This window comes from Neophocaena asiaeorientalis, unplaced genomic scaffold (genome assembly GCF_003031525.2).
Source record: "Neophocaena asiaeorientalis asiaeorientalis breed wild unplaced genomic scaffold, Neophocaena_asiaeorientalis_V1.1 scaffold113, whole genome shotgun sequence".
In the NCBI taxonomy this organism is placed as follows: domain Eukaryota; kingdom Metazoa; phylum Chordata; class Mammalia; order Artiodactyla; family Phocoenidae; genus Neophocaena; species Neophocaena asiaeorientalis.
Genome location: NW_020172316.1, coordinates 6,710,854 through 6,734,790, shown reverse-complemented (window position 1 = coordinate 6,734,790; position 23,937 = coordinate 6,710,854). Strand labels below are relative to the sequence as shown.

The 23,937-nt window shown below is 38.9% G+C and overlaps 1 protein-coding gene across 3 annotated transcripts in view; it reads right to left on the bottom strand.

Moving 5' to 3' along the window:
* Window positions 1–23,937, bottom strand: part of CCDC141 (coiled-coil domain containing 141) — a 189,364-nt gene that overhangs the window by 60,242 nt on the left and 105,185 nt on the right. For all 3 annotated transcript variants that reach the window (XM_024766687.1, XM_024766671.1, XM_024766679.1), the window contains exon 8: window positions 11,926–12,098. In XM_024766687.1, coding sequence (XP_024622455.1) covers window positions 11,926–12,098 — 173 coding nt within the window. The remainder of the gene's footprint in view (window positions 1–11,925; window positions 12,099–23,937) is intronic.

Below are 23,937 nucleotides of genomic sequence, written 5' to 3'. Positions count from 1 at the left end.
ACACTTGAAACAACTTCACATTTTAATAACTCAGAGACAGTGAAGAGTATAATCAAGAAATCAGGAGAGTTTAGCAAATAATCCTTGTACTTATATCCACAAATTCTGTAAAAATATTATATTGGTAACAGTAATCATATTTTAACTACATTTTAGACTTTGCATGCTAAAAAGGCACTTAAAAGCCCAGTTGTCCTATACGTTATGGTTTTTCTGTAGAACATGCAAATTTGGAATGAGAAAGATAAATAAAAAAGAGAAGGTGAATAAGCACTGTGGAAAATAGGTACAGAGAATAAAGCTTGTCATAGTAAATGGGTAAACATTTTCTAAAAATAATCCACTTACTGTGACAAGGAACCATTTTTAATGTTTTAAGTAATCTCTTCTAATTCTCATAACTACCCGATGATCTGGCTATAACTGTTATCTCTGTTTTTCAGATGAGCAAAGTGAGGTACAGAAATGCTCAGTAACTTGCCCAGGTCACATCGATTAAATGGCAGGGCTGGGATTTGAACCTATTCATCTGATCCCAGAGTCCACACTCTTTACCACCTCATAGTACCTTTTCTGGGTCCATGACACATGATGGGGGTGGGGGGGAGTATTCTAAAATTTCACTTTCCCTTGCACTCAGTGTTGATGGAAACAGGATTAGCCCAGCTGGCATGCTCTTTTGAAATTGGCTGGCTTCTCTAGGTAATGAAACGTCTGTCTGTAGTTTGCAAAGTGACCACTAGAGGGGCACGATATCGTATTCAAATTCACATCTTGAAGGCCCCTCCAGCACAGAAAATGGAAACGGGGAAACAAAAACAAATCAAGCATTCCTTCCGTAAAAATATTGCTCTCTAGCAACTCACAACTTTAATTTAGATGAATCACAACGAGCCAAATAGGATCTCTTGCTGTCTTTGGATGGATCATTCATTTTTAATTTTCCAATGACCTACGTGATTAGTCTTATTTTGTGGTGATTTATGTCTTATCCTGTATATCTATTGCATTATAAATTAAGGGAAAATACAACATTCTTTTCATTCACTTATCCTCTGTAGCCCTGAGCTACATAGCCTTGTAAGAAGCAGATCAATGCATATTTTCAAATTAAATAAAGTACACTTTGATCAATATTTAAGGGAAGACAAGACACAGATTTAAGGAAAAAGAACATATGCACAGATAGTTACTGTATTAAAAATGTCACTAGTAACGGTTTCTAATTGTTTTTAAACAAAGATGACTTTGCGGGCTTCCCTGGTGGCACAGTGGTTGAGAGTCCGCCTGCCAATGCAGGGGACACGGGTTCGTGCCCCGGTCCAGGAAGATCCCACATGGCGCGGAGCGGCTGGGTGCGTGAGCCATGGCCGCTGAGCCTGAGTGTCCGGAGCCTGTGCTCCGCAACGGGAGAGGCCACAACAGTGATAGGCTCACATACCGCAAAAAAAAAAAAAAAAAGATGACTTTGCCCTTTGCCCAGTTATAGAAGTTTTAGGCTATCCAAAGACTGCCCAATTTCTTCTTCGATGATTTAGGATTCATAGTTAGGTTGACTGATACTTCCCTCCACTGTTTCAAGCCTTACAGGGACAGACTGAATTGCCTGTCCCATGTGCATTCCCTTCTTATTTGTGGCTTAGACCGCATCCTTAGTACAACAAGTTCTCAATTATCTTGCTTACCCTAGCCAGCTCCTATTTTCCTCTGTCCTCAGCTAGATCATCTCTGTCTGATCAGGCATTAATCCCTTCCTTCTACCTGATTCCCAGTTGGAGTATATCTGTCACACTCCTAACCCCAGGGCCTCTCCCTCTCCATTCCTCCTTGGTGAAAACCTAGTCTGCAGCTTACAACCAGCCCTATTCTATCATTTTCAGTTGGAAACTTGAAACACTGATTCCAGACATTTGTTGTGAACATTCCAAAACATTTAAAAACATGTATAGCACGCATATTGCCAATTTCCTCAGAGCCTGAAATGCGGATGGTTTGATCAAAGGAAAAATATGACCTCACACTCTGCCAGCAATTCTTACATTAACTGAAAATAAATTAATAGAATTCCATCAGCCACCCAGAAATCAGTCCTATTACTTCACAGTAATATTAAATAAATGATGGGACAAGAACTGGGGACAGATAACAGAAACTTGGTTGACGGGAGTGCCCGGGCATTTTGTTCTGACTCTGATGAAGCTGCATTGCTCATGTGCTGCCTGATGGGGTGGGAGAGGAGCTACCAGTGGACCAGCTTTCTAGGCCTAACGATCTGTGGCTCTGTAACTTGCACTGGACATACTGCTTGATCTTTGGGCTGCCTGTCTATGAATGGATTAGATGGTTCCTGCCTGTAGTATGAGCATGGGGTACATCAGATTATTCCTGACATTGACTTTGACTTCTTCAAGCATCACAGATACTCTGGAGTGACAGACTGTGAAGGTTTCTTTAGACATTTGTTAGAAACTCCATCATGGGAGTATTTTCTCCCCTATGCACTGAGCCAGGAGAGGGGAGGGAAGGGGGAAAGAAAAATGATTGATTTTTTTTTCCCTTCCAGAGAGCAGAGACATATTGACTTCTGGCTCAAAAATAGACTGTTACATTTGCTCCATGGAAGCAGTTGCCCTGTCTTTGCATCTGTTACAAACCAGGGCTGCGAGAAGAGAGTAAATCCCAATGTTAATGTGTTCTAATGATTCTTTCCTGAGAGCAGCAAGTTGCTTTCAAACCTTTCATAAATTACTATCGGGAGCCCATCTGGATTAGCAGCTGAACCAGATGCTAAGCACGCATCAGCTCACTCTATCTCATCAGAAGGGATCAGCTGATCATTTTTTTCTTTCTGTCTATGGACAAACTATACTTTGAAAATGGGGAAAAATATCTTCCTTATCTCTGGACAGGAACGCTTCATGTTTATCATCTCTATTTTGGAGGAAACAATCGCCACCATCTAGTTTTCATCCCTACTTTGAAAAAGTGCCATTCGAACTGTGGAAGGGATATGTATGTTTTTACAATAATTTTTTTCTGACTTAAGTTGTACACGTTGAGAATCACTGCCCACCAAACATATCACACCCACATGTATCTCTTGTATACACATGACAATAAAGAAACAGCAAGTAGTAAGTGGGGCTGAAACTACAGGGTTCCTGGGTTCTGGTCCAGATCCATGCAGAGATGCCCACATGTTCCACTCCTATGAGGCCAGAGAGACCAAAACATGTCCTACATGAAGGGTCCCATAGCTGGGATTCTCCCTGAAATCAGTAACAGGGATGGGATTCTCCCTCTTGTAAAAGGAGTTTGAAAAACGCTATAGTCCACTGCTGCTGAAGCCAAGGAATCAGACATAGCAGAGCAGTCAGGAACCCCGACTGTGCCCCAACCTGGATTTCTGGCTGCACCTCTGAGAGCCCCAGTAGCTCTATGGGAGCTCGGGTGACCCTGATCAAATAGCAGAAGACTGATTCTGGACAGGAGACCCTGTGAGTTCAGGTGGAAGTCATTGCAAAGCTGCTAAGGAGGAAAAAAAAAAAAAAGAGTAGAGAACAAAGCAAGGAAAATAAAGCTGAATAACAAACACTTCCCATCCAGAAGGACAATCTAAAATTTCAAAACACATGAGGAAAATGAATCCTAAGAAAAGACACTCAACAATCAAGAGCTAAATGTGCTCTACCGGAAATGAAAATAAGTAGAGCAATCTGAAAGTGACTCTATAAATATGTTTCACATCACCAGAAAGATAAAGGAAAAATGAGCACCCATAACAAAGAAACAAGAAACTCTGAAGCAAAAGCAGTCAGAAGTAAAACAAAATTGGATAGGAAGAAGAATGAGTTAGGAATCCTAGAAATGAAAACAGTATAGTTATGAAAACAAACAAAGGAATTCAATGGCTGAAAACAAAGGGAAAATTAACAAAAGAGAAAACTCAATATGAGGGATTCATTGAGAATGCAGTGCGAAGAGATAGAGGAATGAAAAATATGAAAGATAGTTCAGACATCTAAGACAGACTGGGAGCCTCCAACATTCTTCTACTGGGAGTTACAGGAGGAGAGAAAAGAGAGAAAAACAGAAAATTAATATTTAAATTGCTGAACATTTTCCCTGATTGATGACATAAATCCTCACATAAAAGGGGCACAGTAAGAGCTAACCAGACAAATATTCTCTTTTGAGGTAACTTAGAAGATATAAAAATACATTTTAATGTATTTCCTTCCAAAAAGTTTTTCTCTTGGCAGTCCTTTCCACCCCTTCCCCTCCAAAGTTAGTAAGATGCCATATACGTGATTTGGATCCTACTTTATCCTCTTAACATTTTATTGTGAGGATACTCTCTGTCTTCAAATATTCCTCAAAAACACTCTTCTGATATTGGCTTAGATTATTCCATACTGTGCTTGCCCTTAAACTATTGGAACAGCTTCCTATTTTCTGAAAATATTTAGGTGGTTTTCAGGTTTGCACTATTATAAACAACACTGTGATGAGCAGCTTATTCATATATTTGTCCACTCACATCTCCTCCTCTCTTCTTTCCTCTCTAAGCCCTCTCATTGGAGAGTACTCCCCCTCAGCTGTCCAAGGCACAGATTTCTGCCCCCTTAGTCAGGCTTCCTCCGTAGACCCTGCAGTTTCAGACCTTCTTACTCTGGGATCCTTGCTATTTCACAACACATCATCAGTGTCATAAATGAATAAATTCATATTGCAATGAGTGACTCCTAGATATTTTACAAGAACCTAATCGAATTAGTCTTACATTTAATAGAAAGGGTAAACTTTGGGTGCATTCCATACTAAGAGTTTCAGAATTATACAAGCCTTAACAATGGTAACAGATTCAGATTGCAATTATGACATTTGCTCAACCCCTAAAGAGAACAACTTAATACAAACATGAAAATATTTGGAAAGTGGCTGAGTTAACACTGTCATAACTCAACTTTGCAATTTCCTAAATTTCAGTATCTGATATTTACCATCTAAATATATCATCAAACTTTTTTAAGAAAAGTTATTTTAAGTTCTTAAATGCTTGGTAGAATTCCTACAAAATGTGACAATAGATGACTCTGATACAAAGGGATTTCTGATTTTGTTTCTTTGTTTTGTTTTATGTTGTTGGAGGGTGGGGATTATTTTTGTTTGTTTTCCACGTAAGATCTTTTAAAATATTTTTGCTATGACATAAATTTTCCTTTATGCCACACCAGCCCCTTAACATTTCAAATCAAGTCACCTAGCATGTAAATACTGAGATAAGGAGCATAAAAGAGGCTTCCTACATGGTTGACCTTGAAGGCTGACCTCAAGTTGATGTCATGATCTGGATGGGGAGATGATGCTGTCACAAGTCAAATAACTATGAGTCAGAACACCACAGAGTAAAAAGTGAGATAGAGCTGACAAATACAAAGGAATTAAAAAACTATTGTGTGGTGGGTATTGATTAGGTTCATCCTGGCTGGAAGATGTAGACCCTTCACCCATCTTGGATTATCAAATTCAACAGTGGTCTTCTCAAGTCTCACTCCTTCACTTGACCCATCCTGGTCACAGGAGCTTGGGATTGTGTCTCTCTTCTCTGAAGATGTGGCCCTAACACCCACTGTCCCAAGGGCTTCCTCAGACCTAGATCACACTCCCATGACATGTCATTCCCTTACTGGCCATTAATAAGGTTCTGAAGACTCAGGGCCAGGTTTATGTATCTTTGACCATCCTTGAAGCCCAGTGCTGGTATGTCATATGGATGCTCAATAATGTTTTAAATAAACAGAAAGAAAGAAAAACTTTGCAGGGAAGGTGAGACTTGAGTTGAAATTAGAAGATAGATGCAGCACATTTTAAGTGTGTTAAAATGAAAAAAAAAATCCACATTCACTAAGTGGTCAGCCTCCTTGCTAATGACTGAAGTTGAAAGAAAGGAGACAGAGCTAGCAACCTAACAGAGCAGCTCAGACCTGCAATCACTCCACCCCTTACCACTGTGTGACAGGTAGTAGGTAAGTTATTTGAACCTCTCTGAGCCCCAGCTTCTACACCTGCAAAACACGGACAATGGTAATAGAAGTATCTGTATAACAGGGTGGCTTGAGGATAAAATTTGTTAATGTAGATAAAGCACACAAGCGTCGCTTTTATTGCCAACGAGCACTTGGACATAGTCTAACTCCCACCTAACTATTTTATCTTGTCTTATGCCTTTTCCCCTTGTCACGCTCTCCTCTAGCCACACTGTCCTTCTTTCTGCTACACCTTTGCTGTTGTTCTGCCAGGTCCACTCATCTCCCAGCCATTTGCATGGTAGCTCCTCTCCTTAATCTTTCCCCGACTACAATGTCTAAAATGGTCCCCTCCCCACAGTCACTCTCTAGCCCATTTCACTTTTTATTTTTTTCATAGTTCTCATTGCTGTGTAAGTGCATCTCATCTGTTGATTTATTTGTTGGTTGATTGCTTCTTCCCACCAGAATATAAACAGCATGAGGGCAGGCACTCCACCTATCACATTAGATGCTTGGGAGCACCTGATCTACAAACACACTCAATAATATTTTGGGAATGAGCAAATGAATGACTGAATGAACCATGCTCTGTCTAAAGTTCATTATCATTCACAATATCAAACAGGGTAAGTAGTGGTAGTCAACATAAATGAAAATCGTGAACAGAGAATGCAAAATCCCAACTTACCCCTGCTTCTATTTCTCTGTAAAATATGAAAAATCAACATTAAATGGATAACAATAAATGTTAGAGCAAAAGGGCAATACTTAAGGTTATATGAAAGCAAAGTATTCAGTCAGGATGAGGTTTATAAGCTTAAGTTCACCACAACAAGGTAGAATAAAAACTGGAACAGGGGCTTCCCTGGTGGCGCAGTGGTTGAGAGTCCACCTGCCGATGCAGGGGACACGGGTTCGTGCCCCGGTTCGGGAAGATCCCACATGCCGGGGAGCAGCTGGGCCCGTGAGCCATGGCCGCTGAGCCTGCGCGTCCGGAGCCTGTGCTCCACAAAGGGAGAGGCCACAACAGTGAGAGGCCCGTGTACCGCAAAAAAAAAAAAAAAAGAAAAAAAAACTGGAACAGTCTTTTATGCAGGAACAGAAATTGAGTCAATGCTGAAGCAAGTTTACCTGTAAATCTTGAATTAAATTTAGGGACAGGAAAAGCCAAATGAATACTTTATAAAGTAGCCTGGTTTTAGTGGGTGCTTCTATGTTTTTGAGTTTTGTATCTTTTTGAATTATAGTTTTATCTGGATATATGCCCAGGAGTGAGATTGCTGGATCATATGGTAGCTTTTTTTTTAGTTTTTTAAGGAACCTCCATACTGTTCTCCATAGGGGCTGCACCAATTTACATTCCCACCAACAGTGTAGGAGGTTTCCCTTTTCTCCACATCCTCTCCAGCATTTGTTATTTGTAGACTTTTAAAAGACGGCCATTCTGAATGGTGTGAGGTGGTACCTAATTGGAGTTTTGATTTGCATTTCTCTAATAATTAGCGATGTTGAACATCTTTTCATGTGCCTGTTGGCCATCTGTATGTCTTCTTTGGAGAAATGTCTATCTAGGTCTTCTGCCCATTTTTCGACTGGGTTGTTTGTTTTTTTGTTATCGAGTTGTATGAGCTGTTTGTATATTTTAGAAATTAAGCTCTTGTTGATCTCATTATTTGCAAACGTTTTTTCCCAGTTCATAGGTTGTCTTTTGTTTATGGTTTCCTTGTTTTTGAGTTCTGAATTGGTAGCTCACTGAGAACACAAAAAAGGAGGTTCCTCGTTTTTGCCCAATTATGGAAAACTTCACCCTCACACAAGGTCTCCGACCCAGCACTTCCAATCACCACAGCTTCCTGTGGCTTAATAAATGCATTATTCTGCTTGGCAGCAGGGTTAACTTTGGGCTACCTTTACACTCAGTGCTCAGAGATGATGCCAAGCAAGGCCTAAGAGGAGGTGAGGGGGCCGGAATCCAGAGCTTTCAACCTCACTGTAAGCCTGGTTTGACCATTATCAGATCCCATGATAGGTAACTTGCATCATAACTAAATGCAAACGAATGGGCTAAAATGCCTTTGATGTTAAAGTGTACTTAGGTTATGTCACAGATATCACACTCTGAAAAGATAATAAACAATTTAACAATGACTCAGAATTATCACCTGAGCATTAGGGAGGAAATAGAAGGGCAAGGAAACATGTAAATAACCATCATTTATCTTGTGAGGCTGCTCCAATTTCAAAGGTATTTGATTCCAGGTTAGAAAAACAGTGTGGATCTGTTCCTAAAATAATTACAAAGTTCTCAGATTTACTGGGAAGCTTCATCTTAGATAAATGTGAACTTCTGAAGTCCTATTTTATTAACTAACCGGAAAAAAATTAGATCTAAGGGTCTCTGAAATTCCTATCTGCCCCAGTACTAAATTTTACCTTTATTACCTCAAGATAAATGTTTATCTGCTCTATTTCTAATATAACCTTCCCCAGTTAGTGAAAATGAATATGATTTGGTACAGCTGACTCTGCCGTAGTCATATGAAGCAACCATGTAACTCTCAATATTTTGCTTTTAAAACTCTTTGTATAGAAGGTAAATAAACAAGTGAACCAATTATTTATCGGGTGCTTTCTGTATGCCAGAGTGGTGTTATCGCATCTGATTAAAACATCCTCTATAAAATGCATATTTCCATTTTACCGATGAGGAAATTGAGGTTCAGAGAAGTTAAAAGTCATGGCATTATTTTGGCTCTCAGAATGCATGAAATAAAACTCCTTTGATACTAAGTCCTAAGCTTCTTATGCACACCAGTTTTCAAATGTCTGATAGTAGGAATTTTAGCGTTTTGTGTCCTAGTAGTGTGGCTGGCATTCAGAAGTCTAGGAAGCCATTGTGATGTTCAGTAACACATACTTTTCTCTGTGGAATTTATGTTTATTTCCATTGTCATTATTCTAAACTCCACCTTCACTCCAGCTGTGGCTGCAACTTGAAATCTCCTTCTGCTTCTCTCCCATGGCAGTGACCCAGGTCGTTGAACAGATAAATCATTAGATGAGGAAGGGAAGCAAGTCCCAAATGGTATGCATGGGATTGAGGTCATTGACTATGTGTGGCTCTGGTTTGCGACTGAGATTCTAATGTGTTTCAATTCAGCTTCTAATGGATTTCTATTCTACATCTACCCTCTGAATCAAAAATGTCCTTTGCCAAGTAACAATTGCACTTTACCTTCAGTTCCTCCTGCAAAACGGAAATAGTATTGATTTGTAAAATATTGTGAAATCTCAGGGCAACCAAACACCTTGGAACTACTATGAATGCTCATATATCTAGGATGTTGACAGAAATCACACTGCTATTTTTTTTTTTTAATCCAGTTACCTACCATTAATTCAAGTTTCTTGAAATGGTCCCTAACTATTACTTCTTCTATTAAGACTCAGTCTGCAACCTGACGAACAGAACTATAGATGTCCCTTTGAAAAACAATATATATGTAAAATTTAAGACTAGAAGGAGCAAGGAAGGCAAAAAGAATGAGACTAGCTAAGTAAACAAACATGTCGACCATTACAAAATGGATGGCCAAAAAGAATCACTAGAATCCTGAAAATAGACTGTAATGTAAAATAAAAGCACTTCTCTTATATTTAAGTATTGAAAATAAAGTATTACTGATTAGAACAAACAGGATAAAGTTTAGCAGTAATAACTTGTGACCAGCTTTCCTACTCTTAAGACTTAAGCATCAAAACTAAATACGGAACTTCAGTTTCTGGTCAAGAAGCAGGGACTGGATTTACCCTCATGCCTTAAACAACTCAGACATTGAAGGACAGGTAGCACAGGACAGTGATCCCTGAGAGAAGGGAAATGAATGAGGTGAGCCTTACGATTGCATCAGCCTGCTGTCTGGGAGGTAATTTCCAGACCAAAGCTCAGGGAAGTGGAACAAAACAGAGTCCAAAGGATGTACTGTTTTGAAGATACAGAGATCAGACTTAGGGGAGGCCAAGGCACCTAGAATTTCTGGGGCAGCATATCAGTGACAGATCTTCAGATCTGGGGAGGGGTCTCTGGCTGCTTCCTGATCCACCCACGCATGAAAGGAAACTGCCTAAGGTCAGGGAAAGTACCACAAGTAAAGAGTGGCCTGAACAGAGAAACAGTATGTATCTGTGCTTTGAGACCTACTTACTAAACTGACATGAGACCAATTACAACTGGAGACATCAACACTTAATCCATCATCACATGACTCAGATCAATGTCAAACAGGTACACTGAGTCCAGGCACAACAAGTCCAGGGACCCCATAGAATATCTTCTGCCTGGTCCAAGATTCTTATACATTCTAGAAGACTGGACCTGTAGCAGGGGAGGGGAGAAAGGAGCTCTCATACCCATAGGGCCAGACATGAGCACACTGGTTCTCCTAGAGCCGAGTGGACACACCATTACCTGATGCATGACATGGAGCCAAAGTAGGGAAACTTAGTAACTACAGCTATTGTTAGTTTTCCAAAGGTGAGAATTATTTGTCCTTTTCATAGCCTCAGCTTTTTAGCTCCTGCTGGAATATCTTGGATTATTTCTGATCTTGACTTTGCATGGTCCCATAGCAACCATCACAAGCCCTGGTTAAATGTATCTGTCTGGACTCAGATTATCTTCTGAAAATTCCCTAAACCCAAATTTACCAAATCAACACTTGTAAGCATGTCTAAAATAGAGCAGAATGAGGGTTTAAACAGAAATAAAATAATTTTTACCACATTTGACCTATTTCATTGTTCCTCAAATTGAACGTCTTTGAGTTTCAAGGGGATTGTGGATATGGAAGATAAAAACAGGGCTTACCCCATTTGCAGAATTTTTTTTGTCTCTCTCTGTCAAAACATAAGCCCTGCCATCATTTCTTCCTAGTCAGTATCTGTTCCATCATCTGCTCTTTCTGTCGTCTCCATTTTGTCTTCCAATCCCTATTCTTGATCACACGTTCTCACTGCATTCTCTTTCTGCTTCTCAAGGTCCTTCTCTCTCCTCATTCCCACCCATCTCTAAGATATACCAGAGTATATCACACTGATATACTCACTGAATGTGCTCATAAAAACAACCCACCCTAGCACACTGGTTAAGAGCAGGTGGTCTAGGATGCACTAGACCATTAATCTGGATCCATGCACTTGAATTCAAATTCTGGCTCTGCCACTAGCTAACCAGCTGCATGACCTTTTGCAAGTTACTTAACCTCTCTGTGTCTCAGTTGCTTGTAAAAAGAGAACATTAATAGTATATTCTATGCCTTGTAGAGTTGCTGTGAGGATTAATGGGATAATGCTTCTAAAGCTGTTGAGACAGTGCCAAGCATGTGGTGGGCTCTCAATTTTTTAAAATGTAATTATTATTAATTAATAATAATGTCATCTTTTACTTAGGGTTTTGCTTGGTGAGCCATCAAGCTCATAAATGAAAGGGCATTCTAGAACTTTATTTTTTCCAGAAAGGAAAAAAGGGACAGAGTAGACTCAAGGCTTACGAATTAAAAGGGAGGAAGAAATCCCACGGAGATGCTAGGATATAAAAAGTATACAGAAGGAAAGTTCTGTCTCTCCTTTTGTTCTTTCCCTCCTCCCTCCTCAGAAACTCATAGAAAGAAAGCTTTAGCATCTTCAGGTCCTCAGGTCAGAATATAGCCTCACTTCTGCATGCACAATGCTGTGTTCAGAATTACTGTTGACCAAAATTCAATAGATACTTTTAAGCCATGTCATAATGCAGTAAAACATCAGAAGTAGGGACAAAAAATCATGCAACTTATTTTTTAACAGACTGTGGAAACTGTGAAAAAGCTTGTCACACTGAGGAATAGACTTCACTTACCTGCAGGAGGCTAGTTGGTTGATTAAGGCTTGTCCCTCCTGCAAAGCATCAGCTGTGCAGTCTTTAATTTCTCTGTGTAATTCCTCATGCCTCGCTGCCAAGACAGGCAGACTTAAACCCTCTGATTTAAGGAGCTTAAGGTAAGCTTCAACTCTTCCAAGTACATCAAATGCCTGCCAAAGAAAACATACTTTCATTTTCTGCTCATCTAGTTTAAAGTCTACATCAATGTGCACACAAAATACGAGAGATTAAACCAGCCTGTTCAATTTATTGGTTTGATCATAACCAAAAACAACAATCTGAGTCTTAGAAAATAGCTGTGTAGCTTTAAGGCTCCGTTTAGGGAAACTGATCATAGTTTAGTTCAGCACAGATAAATGTCAACCCCATAAAATTACCAAAATGGTTTACATTGAGAATGTACCTATATAACACAGTTATAACTATATAAAATTTGGAGAGCCAGGATTATTTTTTGCACATTCTGTACTGGATACAACTAACGGATGAGATGTTTTAAAAATATTATGCAGACTTTCATAACCTGAACATCTCTGTAATCTTCTTTTAAAAAAATTCCCAATAAATTGCACCTTGAACCTGAAACACCATGGGGAAGGATTCAAAAAATTTGGGGACTTTTGTCCCTTGCCTTTCTGAGTAAAAGATCTTCTGCCTGCTCCATCCAAGGCATCCGTCTGTCTATAGAAAAGATTGGAATTTGGTTCTGAAACAGTGCAAAGACTAAGACCAAGGTAATATTTAGCTTCTGACATGTAAAACAGGATTATGCAAAAAGAAACATCACCTTGCAAACCAAGATACTGTCTTGAGAGAAGATTTTTTAATTTCTTTATTTTCTTCCTTTATTAGCAGATCAACAACCAGGTATGGGGGATTAAGCTTATAGAATGAACACAGAGTAGAGAGGAGCTATCCTTTTGGCCATTAAGGCCTAGTTGGCATTAAGAAGGGGGAATATATGATATAAAAGCAGTAAAAGAAGACTGTGGCAATATGAGGAAAAGAGAGATCAGAGTGCCATGGTCTTCATGGGTTCTTGATAGCCTATCTGTGAACTTGGGCCTGGAGAGCAGGAGATGAGTTAGGTAAGTTGAAGAGAAGATGAACAGCAAGGGAGCTCTTGCCACGTTGCCCTCTGGCTGTACTGGAAGAAGCCACCTTACAGGGTGCTCCACACCACTCTGAAGAACAGTCCTATCCCAGGAAGCTTGACTGGGCCACCATCAGCAGGGGCGTGAAGCCTAGCCTTCCTGGGTTGTTACAGTGGAAGCCAGTGAGCTCATCAGGGGCCACCAGGTCAACTAGGAAGACCCCACAATGAGAGCAATGTTCTCGTGAGTCGACTACCACTGAGAACTGAGAGAGACCAGAGAGGGGAGCGAGGCTGGGTTTATGCTGAGGGAACACAGTTTAAGCCAAATGTAGAGGTTACAGCCATGGGACCTGTGTAACAGCACACATACCTCTGCACCTGGCCACCTTTGAAGGGAGTGAGTTGTTGTTATTTTTTTTAACTTTATTGAAGTATAGTTGATTTACAATGTTGTGTCAATTTCTGCTGTTCAGCAAAGTGATTCAATTTTATATATATATATGGTTTATCACAGGATATTGAATATAGTTCCCTGTGTATATAGTAAGAACTTGTTTATCCATGCTATATACAATAGTTTGCATCTGCTAATCCCAAACTGCCAATCCTTCCCTCCTCCACCCCGCTTGCCCCTTGGTAGCCACAAGTCTATTCTCTATGTCTTTGAGTCTGTTTCTGTCTTATAGATAAGTTCATTTGTGTCATATTTTACATTCCACATATAAGTGATATCATATGATATTTGTCTTTTTCTTACTTCACTTAGTATGATAATCTCTAGGTCTATCCACACTGTTGTAAATGGCATTATTTCATTCTTTTTTATGGCTGAGTAATATTCCATTGTATATATGTGCCACATCTTCTTTATCCATTCATCTGTCAATGGGTCTTTAGGTTGTTTCCATGACCTGGCTATTGTAAATAGTGCTGCTATGAACATTGGGGTGCATGTATCTTTTCAAATTATAGTTTTGTCTGGATATATGCCCAGGAGTGAGATTGCTGCATCAGATGGCAACTCTATTTTTAGTTTTTTAAGGAACCACCATACTGTTCTCCATAGTGGCTGTACCAGTTTACATTCCCACCAACAGTGCAAGAGGGTTCCCTTTTCTCCACACCAAAGGGAGTGAGTTTTAATGGCAGAATTGGAACTGGACAAAATTTGAATTTACAAATGAAATCTTTCAGATACTGTCATATGACTCATATGTTGAGATTCTGTTTTCCCACCAATGTCCTCATGTCTTCTGAATCTGCATTTACTGAGAGTGTATAAAGCAAATTCATTCCCATTTATTTAGTAGATGATAGGAAGTAATACGAATAATCACTACAGTTTAATGAGAACTATGTGCTTCTTCTCTACTTCGTGTTTCACAATTACTTTTCATTTTGTCAACAAATATTCCTGATCGTCTGCTGAGTTCCAGGCATATTATTCTTAAGAGCCATGGGAGGCAGCAAGAAATTATCCCCTTTATATGAATGAGAAAACTGTGTCTCAGAGAAGTTAAATAAATTTCACCAAGTCACACTGTGCTAAGGGACAGATTTGGTATTTGTACTCAATCTGTCTGGCCCCGAGGGCTCTGCTCTTAAATCCTGGGCTATGGTGCTATGTAGCAAAGGATTTCTATGGCAGGCTTATGAGAGAGGGGCATTTCCAAGAAGACCGTTAATCTTAGGTGGAAAAGGTAGGATTTAAAAACTTACTTTTTGTAAACAGTGTCTACTTTTCCTTCTTACAGGTGAGAAAGGATACAGAGAAAGATTGAGCTATTTCTCTTATGTTTATAGGACTGTAAAAGAAAGATAGCTTTATTAAACTTTGAACCTGAAGAACTCTTCCTTATCTGATCCTTTTTCTTTCCTGCAGTTGGCAACAGAGCCAAATGTTTCAAGATGCTGATGTTAGAAAAGATGATTTGAATTGCTTCCTGGATCTTTCCATAACACACTGAAACACCACTAGGCAATAACCACTGTTTCTGGAATTTTGTTTTATATTTTTAATTTTATTGCTTATTTTGAATAAATTGGAGTCCCTTGTTAGTCAAGGGTTAGTTTTAAAGCCAGTGCCTAAAGTAAAAATCTGGTGTAGTCAAAATAATCATGAACTCCCTTAAGTCATGCTTAAAGTTTAATATATGCTTATAGTAATACATACTCACACTTAGGACTGAGAGTCACCGAGCTAGGATAAAGGAAGAAATAAGGATAAATCTATACTTAGATGTCAGGACATTCACTTCATTCTTTCTTTAAGATAATTCTCAAGTTCTTACTGTGAATGGGGAAGGGATACAGACTTCAAAAGTGCTTTTTCTTGCCTGTAAGTTTAAGTCCATTCTATCTTAATATTAAGCCATTATAACCTTAATAAATATCATGTTTATTATTGAGAATTAAAGAAGGAAAACATATGAAAGTAACAAGGGCACGACAGTGGAAATGTAGTAAGTACTCAGAAAATATTTGCCGGTTCTTACTCTAAATCTTGATTGATCAGACACATCTTTGAAAAATCACTGAGAAGAGCACGGCCACCTGTTGCCTGTCGCTCATCCTACGTGGCTTTTTCTCCTTGTGTCCCCACTGAACAGCTGCTACTCTTAGATCCTTGGTCACTGGTCTCATCTTCATAGGAGTTAGATTCTAAAGCCACGTGTACATTAAACGCATGTGTGATGTGACTCCACCCTATTCCTGAAGGTTATCATAAAAGTATCATTTCCTAATGGCACGGAAATAAATTGAAGAGCTAAACATTCACTAGAAGGAGGAGGTGGTAGATCACGGACCAGTATAACCCATAACTTAGAATTAAAATAGCCAGATTTTCTTCCAGAGCTTTTTCTCAGAAATATCAAAGTGTCAGGAAAGTATTTATGAATTGCTCTATGTATCACATTTAAGAGAACTATAGCAGTAGAAAGGAGGTGAGTGATTTCTTTCCTTCATTAGCTCAACGAGTATATTTACAAAGATCTACCATAGGTAAGATGGGCTGGATGCTGTAAGAGAGCTTATTCCTTACCCTTAATCCTAACTTAATCCTAATGGGAATAATCTACAGACACAGATATAGTTAAATTTCTTAATTTTAAGAAGAGACCTCTTTCAAGATTATACTGTCTGTGATTGTCTGAATCATATGCAAAGCTTGTTTCTCTTATTCCCACATAGAAAATGGTCTAAGTATCATTGTTCTCACTTAATCTACCCCCAGAATAGAACTGACTGCTTGTGTATTTACCAGATCCGTAAGGAACCTGATATACTGGATCCAGTCTGGAAGGAGTCTCTTTGTTGCACACATGGTACAGAACAGGTTATTTCCAGCAAGAACACTGTGGCCTCCACATAAATGCCTTTGGAATTCATATTTTACATTTAGGTTTTTGTCCTTCACATCCCCCTCTTTCTTCAAACCTTGTGTGAAGGTCAAATAGAGGTTTTATGAGTGGACTGGAATAAACAAGGATATAGGCACAAGGATAATAGTTTCTCCCTCTGGGTTCTAGCTCTTCTTGACTATTTTATATGGCACCACTCAGTTCTCAAGCAGACAAGGAGGAGATGAATCAGCTCTTTTGGCCCTGGCTTGGGAAAGAGTAAGGAGTTGCTTAGGTTTTGTGTTCTAAGATGCTAATAAATATCTTTCCTTTTTCCCTTGTGAAGCACAGGATCCCAAGCAGGCTGCACCAAATCAAACAGAGATGATATCAAGACTTGGCACATTTGATTCCTTTAAAAATATCTATGAGATTAATATGTTTAGCAGGAACCATGAATCATGCAGCATAATTCTTATATCGTGCTGTTTCACAAAGATGTTTAATAAGTAATATTGTTTACTTCCTGACTAATTTGAAGAGAATCAACATTAAAAGAAAGAAAACAAAAACCACTGTAGCACCCTGAACATTTCCTTTCACGAATCCCAAGGCTGGAGAATGAGTTTGGTCAGAACCTTTATAATTACCAAGGATGCAAAACTTAACTCAGCTTCTATTTAGAGCACTGACCTCCACTAACTGCAGAGATTCAATTTTCCTCTGGGTTTAGTTTTTTAAAAGACCAAAAGCTTCAGTGTCTTTTCCTAAACATTACCTGAGATAACTTCTGGTGGCTCCCAGTTTGGCAAGCTGATTCCTAGTTCAGGTCCTGTCCAAGATTTCAAATGCCATGAAGACGGGGACAATAGGGTGATGTAATTTTCAGCTCCTCATACTTGCTGCCTCCTACTACTGCTCTGGCTTATTTCTTGCCTCTTCAAAGTTGTTGCATCTGGTCCCCAGAACTCTCTCCGTGTTACAAGGTTGATCAGTGATGTTACTGAGAGGTGTTTAAAATCACAAGTACCTAAAGCAGGGTTTTACATCACAATTTGAAAAGCTAAAAAAAACACTGGACAAGAAGGCGTTTGGGATTGAAAGTGGAATGTATCTGAAGCCTTTGATTAACAAGGAATTGGAGGAACTTTATATATTGACCATTTCTTACTTTTTCTGAGATGAGTCCATCTTAGAGATATATAAACTAGACCCATAAGTAGAACTTTAGCCAGCTAGTCACTTTATAATTTCTGGTTTTCTTTTACGTAAATTGACCCAAATGGTTTTAGGATGATCTTGGGAATATTAACATGGAATATGTCCATTTGCAATGTGCAAAGCACTTTTTTGCCATTTATTCAACAAATGTTTATTGAAATCTATGGAGCAAGTATGAAAATGAACAAAAGCACTGAGGTCATGTTAGAGTGGCGAGTGCAGTATTAAATGCACATATAATGACAAATGATGGCTAGAACGTAGGAGTGCTTGGCTGTTCTATGCACTAGTCATGTATTAACTCATTTAGATAAAGCAAGGACTCTGTGAGGTACATATAATTGTTATTTCTATTTTACAGATTAGAAAGCCAGATGCACAGGAAAGTTAAGTAACTGCCCAAGGTCACAGAGCTAATAAATGTCTGAGACCAGATTCATACCTAGGCAGCCTGGCTCCAAAATCCATTATATTATGTTACAAAAGTGTCATCCTAGCAAATGTTTCTATATATTCACTTAATACTCCACAATTCCATTTATTTATTTACACTCCAATTCTCCCCTGCAAAGATTGTGTACATTTATCACTGATTTTAAGAACTTTCATTACTGAATGTTCCCTGAAGTAGAATTGTTAGACCATTTTATTTATTTTTATTGTTTTTCCTGTTGGGTGATACAGTTGATCGAAAGGCAAACTCACTTTCTCCAGGAGTTCACTTACACAGAGGTAGCTCCTTAAGAATATCTCTTCCCCATGACAAACCAAGGCAATCAAACCATACCCCAAAGCAGAAACCCAACAGAATAAGGCTATCGGCATTGTCAGATGACACTCAGAAGCAGGAAAAAAAATTATAAAGCTATATGATGACTGTCTCTTCAGCACTGCATTTGGCCACATACTTATTAAATATTTTTTTCTTTTTAAACTAGCTAAAGAAAATACTCTCGAGCAGGGTTAGTTCTTAAAGCAACAAACAGAAAAAAATACGTATGTGTATATAGTGAAATCAAAGAAGGACAGCACGTCAGAGCTGGCGAGGACCTTGAGCCAGCTCAAGGCCAGTGGCAGATGACGTCCTCAACAACGTCACCTGCCACTCCGAGCGCAGGACTCTCAAGGTCACCCCGTCAAGGTGTTAGACCATTTTAGAAAAGAGTAAACTCAAGCTCAAAATGTAAATTGATTCGTCACATAGCCAATCATTTATTCATTCATTCAACAAAATGTTTTGAACACTAGGTGTCATAAAGATGATTAAGACAATCTCTCTCTAAGGACCACAAAGAAATACTATGGGAATAATAAGAAATAAGCAATGAATGCTGCCTAAAGACCTCTCAGAGGAGGTGATACGGGTGATGACAAGTCTCTTTCTACATCACTACCCTCCTTCTCAGATATGACACGGAGAATGAACTTGAAATTTGTGTTCCTGTGTATTAAAGTAATTAATCTCTTCTCTTTCAAAATGATCTAATCCCAACTACCTTGGATCAATATAATCTCTTATGAACAATATAATGTAGTTAGTTGGCCTTGAAACTCCACAGTTTCTAATATTCCACTGCTTTAACTCATTCAAATAATTATTGAGCATCTACTACCCGGAAGACACGGTTCTAGGTGTTCTGGTGAACACAAAGTAAAATTGACATGTTACTTACCCTGAAGGAATTTTAATTTAGCAAAGGGAAGTAAATCTACCCAGAAATATCTGTAATACAAGGAAGAATATACTTACTGCCAATGGAGGGGAGCAACAGACTGAAATTATGCATAGAAGGGAAACAAATTAATACATTCATACCTTAGAATTCAGTTGATAGCTTTATCGTGAAAGACATTCATGAGTGAGTGACAACAAAACTGATTGTCTTGATGATAAGACTATTAAATGTAGACTGAGTTGTGGGCTTTCATGAGAAATGTAAGATGTTAAAGGTATTCCTTGATTTTGATATTTTTTCTATTTTAGATAGATATTTAATAATTGTATGTTAATAGTTTAGCCATCTTTATCAAATGTTTACTGTGGTTTAAATAGCCTGTCCCTCGAAGTGAGAGCGTGGCATGGACATATATACACTACCAAATGTAAAATAGCTAGTGGGAAGCAGCTGCATAGCACAGGGAGATCAGCTTGGTGCTTTGTGATCACCTAGAGGGGCAGGATAGGGAGGGTGGGAGGGAGATGCAAGAGGGAGGAGATATGGGGATATATGTACACATATAGCTGATTCACTTTGTTATACAGCAGAAACTAACACAACATTGTAAAGCAATTATACTCCAAAAAAGATGTTAAATAAATAAATAGCCTGTCCTTGAGCTCTAAAACCACGAGTTTTAAAACCATCTTCAGAGGGATCACAGGAGCAGATTAAATTAAGATATCATCTGCGTCTACAGGAGGAGGTTTGCCTCTTGATGATTTTTGCAAGACCTTAATATCTCTGCATATTTAAGGACAGGTTTAGCATAAGATAGAAACTTCCTAGCATGCTATTCAAGACCGTTCCTGACCCCTTGCCTCTTCTACCACTTTTTGCCTCTCATCACTCCCAGCTTATACCCTACACTCCTGGCAAAATAAATTACCTGAGGTTCCCCAAACAACATTATACCATGTAGCCTTCCCCTAATTCCTTCTTGCCCAGCCTTCCAAATTTAGCTCACTGGTCCCTCCTCTAAGAGAAGCTTTGCTTGACACTTTCCCTGGGTCAGGTTAAGGATCTCTTCTGTGTTCCCTAATGCTCTAGGCTTACTCCATCATGGCTCTTCCCACAGCACACAACACTTCTGTTTCCTTGTCTCTCCTCTAAACAAGGCTGATGGGGTCTTAAAGGCAAGGATCATATCTTTCACTGCTTTAGCTCAAGTACCCATATGACGCATGACAACATACTAGCTGAAGGCAAAGGTGGAAGAAGGGAGGGAATAAAAGCAAGTTGCTTTTCTAAGAGAAACGGAAGTTGTTCTGGAAGTGAGAAATTGGAGACAGGCTGCTTAAGAGTTACGAAACTGAAAGTAATTATACTTTCCTTGATGTCTAGTGACAGTTAGCTTAATTTCTTGAATTCATTTCTGTCACTTCAACAAATTCCTTCTGGATAATATTTTTTGGATGTTCTACTTGGACAGGTTTCTTCTTTCAATCTGTAGTACAACTGGTCCATTTTAGTTAATTGTTCTCACATCTTGGCTAAAATGTATCTATTTTGAAAAAGGTAGAATAGTGTGTATATAAATTTTTAAAAATGTATCAAACTCAGTGCTTAATTATTTTGTTTTTGTCTGAAACAATAATGTTGCTGTAGGCATTACTGTTTGGTATCACTGTAAATATCTTTAAAAAGCAACATCATCTTTTTAAAAGACATCAACTTTTCAGCAGTGATGGCAGAAGCAGTAGAAGCCATAACAATTATTATATTTCAAAGTGCTTCTGTTATGTTCCTCTGGATGACCCAACTTTTGCTTCACCTGTGCTTTAAGGCCGATCACCCAAGAACCAGACCATGTAGTTTTGACCTCGGTCTCCTCTGCTTTCCCCAATGGAATCATATGGCTGGGAATGGAAAGCATGGGAATGAAACTTTGTGACCCATCAGTCATGTTATACAGCTTTAGGTTCAATCATCGTTGTCATATAAATACAGGCTCATACTGTTCTTCTCTTGAAATATATTATATATATTTATCTCTGATTCAAACCACATTCCCTAAACAATGATAAATAGATTTTGGGTGATCAATATTAACCAGAGCTTCTTTTTTGTGAACATGCTAGAAATATAATAAATGAGATCATCTATAATCATGAAAGATGAAAATTTGAGGGGATCAAAATGAGTTATGATAACAGGTGCTATGTTCACATTTCATGCATGTCCTCATAACTCTTAGCAACATCTGGTAACCAGAGAAACTCTTCTCCAATCAGCTATCATCCAGTGTTGACAATCAACCCGTACTTGTATTTGTGGCTAAGTGATTTAGCAAATAGGTTCACGGAACGCAGCAGATAACTCTAAAATGAAAAGGGGATATATCGGGTTCTTTGAGTTACATGGCTCAATCTCCACTTGAATCTGGTTTATGAAAAGCATCAGCAGCATTCAGTAAAGTTTCAGGATACAAAATTAATACAGATAAATCTCTTGCTTTTCTATACACTAATAACGAACTATCAGAAAGAGAAAGCAAGAAAACAATCTCATTTAAAATCACATCAAAAAGAATAAAATACCTAGGAATAAACTTAACCAAGGAGGTGAAAGACCTATACTCTGAAAACTACGAAACACTGATAAAGGAAATTGAAGATGCTACAAAGAAATGGAAAGACATTCCATTTTCTTGGATTGGAGGAATTAATATTATTAAAATGTCTATACTACCCAAAGTAATCTACAGATTTAATGTAATCAATACGACATTCTTCACAGAACTAGAACAAATAATCCCAAAATTTATATGAAACCACAAAAGACCCTGAATTGCCAAAGAAATCTTGAGAAAAAAGAACAAAGCTGGAAATATCATGCTCCCTGATTAGGACTACATGTTACAAAGCTGCGTAATCAAAACAGCATGATACTAGCACAAAAACAGATACATAGATCAATGGAACAGAATAGAGAGCCCAGAAATAAACACACACACCGATGGTCAATTAATCTACAACAATGGAGACAAGAATATACAGTGGATAAAAGACAGCCTCTTTAATAAGTGGTGCTGGGAAAACTAAACAGCTACATGCAAAAGAATGAGATTAGAACATTTCCTCACACCATATACAAAAATAAAATCAAAATGGATTAAAGACCTAAATGTATGACCTGAAATCATAAAACTCCTGGAAGAGAACATAGGCAGAACACTCTTTGACATAAATCATAGCAATATTGTTTTGGATCTGTCTCCAAAGGCAAAGGAAACAAACAAACAAACAAAAACCAAATTGGGACCTAATTAAACTTAAAAACTTTTACACAGAAAAGGAAACCATCAACAATAGAAAAAGGCAACTTACTGAATGAGAGAAAATATTTGGAAATGATATGATCGATATGAGGTTAATATCAAAAATGTACAAACAGCTGATATAATTCAATATCAAAATGATCTGATAATAAATGGGTAGAAGACCTGAATATACATTTTTCCAAAGAAGACATACAGATGGCCAACAGGCACATGAAAAGATGCTCAACATCACTAATCATCAGAGAAATGCAAATCAAAACTACAATGAGATATCACTTCACACCTGTTCGAATGGCCATCATCAAAAAGGCCACAAATAACAAAAGTTGGTGAGGATGTGGAGAAAAGGGAACTCCTGTGCACTGTTGGTGGGAATGTAAACTGGTGCAGCCACTATGGAAAACAGTATGGAGGTTCCTCAAAAAACTAAAAATAGAAGATGGCGGAAGAGTAAGATGCGGAGATCACCTGCCTCCCCACAGATACATCAGAAATACATCTATACGTGGAACAGCTCCTACAGAACACCTACTGAACGCTGGCAGAAGACCTCAGACCTCCCAAAAGGCAAGAAACTCCCCACGTACCTGGGTAGGGCAGAAGAAAAAAGAATAAACAGAGACAAAAGAATAGGGATGGGACCTGCACCAGTGGGAGGGAGCTGTGTGAAGGAGGAAAGGTTTCCACACACTAGGAAGCCCCTTCACGGGTGGAGACTGGGGGTGGCAGAGGTGGAAAGCTTCGGAGCCACGGAGGAGAGCACAGCAACAGGGGTGCGAACGGCAAAGCAGAGAGACTCCCACACAGAGGATCAGGGCCGACCGGCACTCACCAGCCCGAGAGGCTTGTCTGCTCCCCCACCGGGGTGGGCGGGGCTGGGAGCTGAGGCTCGGGCTTTGGTCGGAGCGCAGAGAGAGGACAGGGGTTGGCGGCGTGAACACAGCATGCAGGGTGTTAGTGCACCACGGCTGGCCGGGACAGAGTCCGGGGAAAAGTCTGGACCTGCCGAAGAGGCAAGAGACTTTTTTTTTCCTCTTTTTGTGAGTGTGTATGTGTATGCTTCTATGTGAGATTTTGTCTGTATAGCTTTGCTTTCACCATTTGTCCTAGGGTTCTATCCATCCGGTGTTTTTTTTTTACTTAAAAAATTTTTTTTTCTTAATATTTTATTTTAATAACTTTATTTTCTCTTTATTTTATTTCATCCTCTTTCTACTTATTTTCTCTTTATTTTATTTCATCCTCTACTTTCTACCTCTTTCTGAGCCGTGTGGATGAAAGGCTCTTGGTGCTGCAGCCAGGAGTCAGGGCTGTGCCTCTGAGGTGGGA